The sequence below is a fragment of the Macrobrachium rosenbergii genome, chromosome 27 (assembly GCF_040412425.1).
Source record: "Macrobrachium rosenbergii isolate ZJJX-2024 chromosome 27, ASM4041242v1, whole genome shotgun sequence".
Lineage (NCBI taxonomy): Eukaryota > Metazoa > Arthropoda > Malacostraca > Decapoda > Palaemonidae > Macrobrachium > Macrobrachium rosenbergii.
This window is the reverse complement of record NC_089767.1, coordinates 17235150-17243776: the sequence shown is the minus strand read 5'-3', so window position 1 is coordinate 17243776 and position 8627 is coordinate 17235150. Positions and strand designations below refer to the sequence as shown.

Here is an 8627-nt window from a genome sequence, read left to right as displayed (position 1 = left end):
TATATATATACTATATATATATATATATATATATATATATATATATATATATATATATATATATATATATATATATATGTATGTATGTATGTATGTATGTATGCATGTCTGTATGTATTTCATGTTATCTTAAGCGGTGTGGCAATATTTAAGGATATACTTAAGTTTTCCTAAAGTTTTATTCGCGTGTCCTTTTTTCTTTTTTTGGGGGGGCGGAGAGTTAGTGGGAATGAGTTTCAAGGTCCTTCAAAACGAGAAAGAAAGTGAAACTTGGTATTGCTGTTACATAAAGATAAAAGTATCAATTTTATGTGTGCAATTAATTTTTGCAAAGGAAATGTAACTTTGGATTAAAGAAGAAATGTATGATTGTGGTGCGTTTTTGTCAACCCATGGAATAGGCATTTTTAACTTGTTATGAAAGGTATTATAATTATGCTTGGACTTGGATTTAAAAATAAGCATTAAACCAAGGCATGTCAAACTGTATGAATTATTAAGTTTTATCTTCAGGATTTCATGGTGTACAAAATTATTTATTCAACTTTCACGAAATCAAAAAGCCTTTGGTACTTTTATTTTCGATACCTTTCAACGTAAAACTTGCAGGATTTTGTATCCCGTGTTTTGGCATACTGGTTCCGATGTAAATCTGGTAAATTTGTTTCATACTTCTTTTAATTAAATGTAGACGGATGTAGATGCATTTGTCCTTTCGTCTACCAATTTTGTCTTGTATCTTGAGATCATTTTCATCTTCAGTTTCCATTTTTGGTTGGAAAGTAAGAAACGATAGTATTAGATGGATTTTATTTAAGCAGCCATTTTGAACATAATTAACTTCTAAATACATCAGCAGGCAAAATGTAACAATTCTCAGGGTAATGAGAATATACTGAAATTGAAGAGGTGAAGGGACAAAATATAACTTAGTTAACATGTTCGTCTTTTTAAATACAAAATCACAGAAAATTAGCAGTTTCTCAATAGTATATTTAAAGCCATTTGAAATACTCTTTCATTTGCATCCATCTATGATGATTATTATCTCTTATCCTTGCATGACTATAACGATGGCGATGATGAGGCAAGTACTCATAAATGTGATGATGCCAAGGTCAAGGTCGATGTACTGATCGTAGTGATGACCTTGATGTTGTCGGCTTTCATGATCTTGCTCTTCGTGATGTCGGTGCTGCTGATGTTCTTGGTCATGCTGGCAACGATGAAGGTCCTGGTGGTGATGAGGCCCTTGGTGATCTTGGTGGTGATGAGGCCCTTGGTGATCCTGGTGGTGATGAAGCCCTGGGCGATCCTGGCGATGATGAGGCCCTTGGTGATCCTGGTGGTGATGAGGCCCTTGGTGATCCTGGTGATGATAAGTCCCTTGGTGGTCCGGGTAAAGATGATACTCCAGATGACGCTGGCGACGACGAGGCCCTCGGTGATGCTGGTGACCAGGAGCCCCCTCCTGGTGAAGATGAGGCTCTTGGTGATCCTGGTGATGATGATACACCGGGTGACGTCTGTTATGATGAAGCCCTTGACGATGCTGCTGACGATGAGGCCCTTGGTGAGCCTGATGACGATGGTTAGGCCATTGGTGATGCTGGTGATTATGAGGTCCTTGGTGATCCTGATGACTATGACTATGGTTAGCTCCTTGGTGAACCTGGTAACGATGATGCTCCTGATGACTATCTTGGAAATCCTGGTAACGATGGTTATGATGAAGCCCTTGGTGATGCTGCTCCTGGTGCCGATTTTCTTGCTGCTGCTGGGGGCGGTAGAGCCCGTGTCTAGGGCAGGTGAGGAAGTGGTGTTGCAAGTCTTGGACGGTACAGGTCCCGCAAGGCCTCCGAGCTTCCTCGCAGTCACTTTCGTTCTGTTCTTCGCCGTCGCTCTGAGGACCTTTCTTCTTCCTCGGAGACAACTTGCAACGGGCCATGTATCCGTCGAACCTCCTCCTCAGGGAGCGGAACTCTTTCCGCATCCTGCTGTATTCTACCTCCTCCTCCGTCCTCGTGAAGTCCAGCTCGAACATGCTTCTGTATTGACGATCTTTGAATAGCGGCAAGGCATTCGGATGCGGGAGATCGAGGTGGTCGAAATTGCGCGGTTTTCGCGGCATTTTACTTCGGCGACGAATTTAGCGAGACTCTGAACAGGCGGAAATAAAGACAGTCTGATCTACACCGGTCTGGATCTGTTTACTGAATGATAGATTTCGACCTATTGGAGGTCACTTTTATACTAAGGAGAGGAATTGGGCAGGGGGAGATGGAAGGGCAATTTGCTAATCTCAGAGGGACATGTGTCCCAAGGTATCGGTGAGAGATTAAGCATCTTGAAGGTTTAATACGGTAATGACACTTTCCGAGTACTCTCGTCCTTTTTATAATCACTTCATACGAGTTTCCCACAATTCTCATGATCCGTCGCGTTGTTCACTAAATCAATAAAAACCTTTCTTGAGTAAATACAGAGAGAAAGACAGACAGACAGACAAATACACAGACAGACACTTTAATTTATATATATGTCTAGACTTAAGTCATTTTGAATTATTTTAAATTATAAATCACAGAAGTCCAGCATAACAACGGAGGCTTAATCTCATCTGTTTGGATGGGTGCGTTTGCATAAAAAAAAAACTCATGCATATCTATTCAGTTATAAAACCATGAATACAATAAATGACAGTTGCGTCTGTCTACATTTCTTATTATTCCTGTCACTAGAAATGTGTTTTGAGAAATATATAATAGAGAATATTACCGTATTGTGTGAAAAAAAGTCCTACATTATACGATGAACGATTAAAAATATCTGAACCATACGAAAAGAGAATTTTGAAATATTTTGCGAGACGAACGTACACAACCATTCCGGCAGCCCTTTTTTTTTTTTTTTTTTAAGAAGAAAGAGATCTTGCCAACCCAAAGTCAAGTAATTTTAGCAATAACACGACTACTGTAAACAAGCATATGGAGAACGAAGTTACCCGCTCTATATTCGACGCTAAGTTCAAATGACTAAGTTTATTTCCCAAATAGTTCATTGCCAACAAAGATCATCTTAGAAATTTATACTAAGATTACCGCTTATAAGTCAATTTTAGTCAAAATGAAGTTAGATCTGGAATCACTAACGCAGCGGATTTAGTTAATCTGAATGCAGTACCCTAAGCTGGGTGGAGTTAACGTATTTTTGTAATTAAAGTTGTCTTTGATCCTTAGGCCCAACCGACTTTTTTCCCAGAACCGTAAATATTTTGACGATACATCCCTCGGGAGTCTGTTGAAATCTAAACTTAAGATTCCCCGTAGGGGAGTAGTGCCGTCAGTGCACCTCACGTGGTGCACTGTAGGCATTACTTAAGGGTCTTTGCAGCGTTCCTCTTTCATTTCTTTTACTGTACCTCCGTTCATATTCTTTCTTCCATCTGACTTTCCACCCACTTTAACAATTTTCATAGTGCAGCTGCAAGGTTTTCCTCCTACTACACCTTTCAGACCTTCTCTCTGTCAATTTCCCTTTCAGCACTGAATGACCTCACAGGTCCCAGGGCTTGGCCTTATGCCTCAGTTCCATATTCTATTCTATTCTAAACTTAATGTTAAATAGACTGTCAAAATTACAGTATGGCTACTGCGCGAGTTCTTTCACTTTTAATTACCTGAACAGTAAGATAAATGAATTGACCGCCACTGTCTAAATAGCTTGAATAAAATATTTGAAAATACTATCGAAACTTATTTCTGACTTTTAATTGTAATCCTAATAAGGAGTTTAAAATATATTTCTACTAATGCATGAGTAGAAAAGCCACATTTAACACGGCCACCCGTTCAACATCGCTCGAAATTCCCAGATAATGAAAAACTCCATCATTTCAGAATTCAGAGATACAGTCGTTAATAAATAATAAATCGTGATTTTACCTTAAACGTAAACCAAATAAAAGAATCCTTTTCTCTCGTGCAATATGAAAAATAGGTTAGAATGAATTATTTCCTTGGCTGGGACACGGTTACCACCCGTTCGAAAATTCGATTTGTAATTGTGTGTGTGTGAGAGAGAGAGAGAGAGAGAGAGAGAGAGAGAGAGAGATAGAAGATAAATAAATTAGAATGAATTATTTCTCTGGCAGGGATACGGTCACCATCTGTTCAAGAGTTCGATTTGTAATTGTGTTTGTGAGAGAGAGAGAGAGAGAGAGAGAGAGAGAGAGAAGATAAATTAGAATGAATTATTTCTCTGGCTGGGATACGGTTACCACCCGTTCAAGATTTCGATTTGTAATTGTGTTTGTGTGTAGAGAGAGAGAGAGAGAGAGAGAGAGAGAGAGAGAGAGAGAGAGAGAGAGAGAGAAGATAAATTAGAATGAATTATTTTTCTGGCTGGGATACAGTTACCGCCCGTTCAAGATTTCGATTTGTAATTGTGTTTGTGTGTGAGAGAGAGAGAGAGAGAGAGAGAGAGAGAAGATAAATTAGAATGAATTATTTTTCTGGCTGGGATACGGTTACCGCCCGTTCAAGATTTCGATTTGTAATTGTGTTTGTGTGTGAGAGAGAGAGAGAGAGAGAGAGAGAGAGAGAGAGAGAGAGAGAGAGAGAGAGAGAGAGAAGATAAATTAGAATGAATTATTTTCTGGCTGGGATACGGTTACCGCCCGTTCAAGATTTCGATTTGTAATTGTGTTTGAGAGATTGTGAGAGAGAGAGAGAGAGAGAGAGAGAGAAGATAAATTAGAATGAATTATTTTTCTGGCTGGGATACGGTTACCGCCCGTTCAAGATTTCGATTTGTAATTGTGTTTGTGTGTGAGAGAGAGAGAGAGAGAGAGAGAGAGAGAGAGAGAGAGAGAGAGAGAGAGAGAGAGAGAGAGAGAGAGAGAGAGAAGATAAATTAGAATGAATTATTTTTCTGGCTGGGATACGGTTACCGCCCGTTCAAGATTTCGATTTGTAATTGTGTTTGTGTGTGTGAGAGAGAGAGAGAGAGAGAGAGAGAGAGAGAAGAGAAGAAGATAAATTAGAATGAATTATTTTTCTGGCTGGGATACGGTTACCGCCCGTTCAAGATTTCGATTTGTAATTGTGTTTGTGTGTGTGAGAGAGAGAGAGAGAGAGAGAGAGAGAGAGAGAGAGAGAGAGAGAGAGAGAGAGAGAGAGAGAGAGAGAGAAGATTAGAATGAATTTTTTCTGGCTGGGATACGGTTACCGCCCGTTCAAGATTTCGATTTGTAATTGTGTTTGTGTGTGAGAGAGAGAGAGAGAGAGAGAGAGAGAGAGAGAGAGAGAGAGAGAGAGAGAAGATAAATTAGAATGAATTATTTTTCTGGCTGGGATACGGTTACCGCCCGTTCAAGATTTCGATTTGTAATTGTGTTTGTGTGTGAGAGAGAGAGAGAGAGAGAGAGAGAGAGAGAGAGAGAGACAGACAGAGACAGGGAGAGATTACCAAAACCCCTTCTCCCTGTCCCGTCTTACCGAACAGGGGTCGCTTGAAATTCTACAAAATCACCTGAAATCTTTCGCTCAGTGTGCCGACACAACGCTTTCATAGACCGAGATTATCTCTTCAACGGTGAAACAATTATAAGTAAACGAGGCAGGAATAACTCTCTCTCTCTCTCTCTCTCTCTCTCTCTCTCTCTCTCTCTCTCTCTCTCTCTCTTTTGACAAGGTAGATCATAATGTATTAGCGAAAAAAAATTAGAAAACCTAACATTGTTGACAAAGTAGGAAGATGGATAAAAGAATTTTTGCAAAACAGAAAACAGATAGTGATTGCAAACGATGAGAAATCGGATGAAGCTACGGTAATATCCGGTGTACCACAAGGTACGGTGTTAGCTGCATTGCTGTTTGTGATTATGATTGCAGACATAGACAGTAATGTTAAGGACTCAGTAGTAAGAAGTTTCACAGGTGACACAAGAATAAGTAGAGAAATTGCTTGTGATGAAGATAGGAACTCGCTACAAAGAGACCTAAACAAAATATATAAATGGGCAGAGATAAATAGGATGGTATTTAACTCTGATAAATTTGAATCAATGAACTATGGTGATAAAGTAGGAATGCTATATGCATATAAAGGACCTAATAATGAGACAATCACAAACAAGGAAGCAGTTAAAGACCTTGGTGTGATGTTGAATAGGAATATGTTATGCAATGATCAAATAGCAATTCTATTGGCAAAATGCAAAGCAAAAATGGGAATGTTGTTCCGGCATTTCAAAACAAGAAAAGCTGAACACATGATTATGCTTTATAAAACGTACGTACGTAGTCCACTTGAATATTGCAATATAATATGGTACCCACACTACCAAAAGGATATTGCACAAATAGAGAGTGTACAAAGGTCATTTACAGCTAGAATAGAAGAAGTTAAGGACCTTGACTACAATTCTTAAATTTATATAGTCTTGAAAGGAGAAGAGAACGCTACATGGTAATCCAAGCATGGAAACAGATAGAAGGAATTACCGAAAACATCATGGAGCTAAAAATATCAAAAAGAGCAAGCAGAGGTAGATTAATAGTGCCAAAAACTATACCAGGAACACTAAGGAAAGCACACAGGACATTAATCCACCACGCACCAGCATCGATAATGCAGCGTCTATTCAATGCGCTACCAGCTCATCTGAGGAACATAACAGGAGTGAGCGTAGATGTGTTTAAGAATAAGCTCGACAAATATCTAAGATGCATCCCAGACCATCCAAGACTGGAAGATGCAAAATATACCGGAAGATGCGTTAGCAATTCTCTGGTAGACATCAAAGGTGCCTCACACTGAGGGACCTGGGGCAACCCGAACGAACTGTAAGGTAAGGTAAGGTAAGGTCACACACAATTAAGAATAGAAGTCTTGAACGGGTGGTAACCATATCCCTGCCAGAAAAATAATTCATTCTATAATTATTTTATCTCTCTCTCTCTCTCTCTCTCTCTCTCTCTCTCTCTCTCTCTCTCTCTCTCTCTCTATCAAACACACGACCACACACGCGCACACACACACACATAAACACAATTACAGATCGAATCCTTGAACAAATGGCAACAGTTTCCCAGCCTGAGACATAAAAAATTCATTTGAATCTATTTTTTTTAAACTGCGCGAGAGCAAGAAAATCGTTTTAATTTGTTTTGCGTTCAATACACGACAGACCAAGGTCTATAGACCTTGCGACAGACAGTGTAACAACAGAACTCCGAATTATAGAAGGGTCAGTCATTAACTCGGTACCAACCGGCGGCGTCCAAAGAACGGATCCAACAGCTGCATGAGATTAGCACGAATCATATTTGAGTGGAGACTGGCCAATTGGGAGTTGTTCGAGATAATGTAGATACAGCCTCTATGGTAATCCCAGGGTAAGGGCACGCGGTGAGATCTTAAAATTACCTTTTATCTACATATCTTCCGACGAAGGGGTTAAGAGCCCTTCAGAGATAAACGGTCCTGTATTGTCACAAATAAGCTTTCCATAACCATTCTATTCGCACCGCTTTGAGAAGTGAATTTTCCTTAGCGTATGATCTGATTTTGTTTGAAAGTAAGTTTTGACTGCTTATATTTTTCCTCTACGTACTTTTTCCTGACAACAATTTTGAGTGGAGCTTCTAAATTTTACGGTATAATAGATCCAAGGCGGCAGGGCGGCAGTTTCAAAGCAGCAGTATGTCGCTTCGGTAGCCCTCTTTCAATAGAAACCCCAAACGAAGGCGCCCACCCGCCCCCCCCCCCCCCAACACAAAAAAAACTGCAAACTTCTCCGTGTAGAAACTACTGAGTAGATTGCCATTTTTTATTTAATATATCTTGATTCAAGTCCTAGTGCCCCTCGGTTAGAAGCTTTTAATTACCCAGTAGTTTAAGTACTAGTTATTACTAGTTATATTCTTTACGTAAAAAAACAAAGCAATGCAACCAAAACATAGATTTTTATAGTTTTCTCTGGAGTAAATACCTACAAGAATATGAGTGCGGAGTTACGAGAACTGATCATACAATTTTAAAAAATTCCAAATTATTATTAAATTGCTATTATCATTAATTTTATTATTGTTATCGTGGAGGTGAATTTCAGTGAATTTTAAAATGAACATTCACCATTAGGTAATAAGATCAATATTCCGAAAATAAATGCATTTAGAAAATGCTCTTATTTTTAAGAAAACCAAAAAAATCTCACAAAACTGAGAGTATAACATTGTTTCAGAGTATCTTAAATTTTAAAAAAAGCATGTAGAGAATGAACTCTATGAATACTTTTATGGCAAAAATTAAAAAGTCAACATGAATTACCATGTACAGTATATCATAAGTAGGCCTATATGGAGAGAGTGAGTGTATATACCCAAGTGCAGAATATTTCTGAATTTATGTAAATATACATATATATATATATATATATATATATATATATATATATATATATATATATATATATACAACTATAGATATATATATATATATATATATATATATATATATATATATATACAACTGTAGATATATATATATATATATATATATATATATATATATATATATATATATGTATATATATATCTATATATATCACAGCCCTCAGGAGG

General features: G+C 38.2%; 1 protein-coding gene across 1 annotated transcript; it reads right to left on the bottom strand.

The window, feature by feature from the left end:
• Nucleotides 1–1051: 1051 nt before the first annotated feature.
• LOC136853289 (histidine-rich glycoprotein-like) lies at nucleotides 1052–2131 on the bottom strand. Its single transcript, XM_067128651.1, has one exon. It carries the CDS (start codon nucleotides 2129–2131, stop codon nucleotides 1052–1054), a length of 1080 nt encoding a protein of 359 aa, XP_066984752.1.
• Nucleotides 2132–8627: the final 6496 nt, after the last annotated feature.

Bases quoted from the DNA above. Each gene is read 5' to 3' on its own strand.
- LOC136853289 (XM_067128651.1), bottom strand. From the start codon at position 2,131: ATGCCGCGAAAACCGCGCAATTTCGACCACCTCGATCTCCCGCATCCG.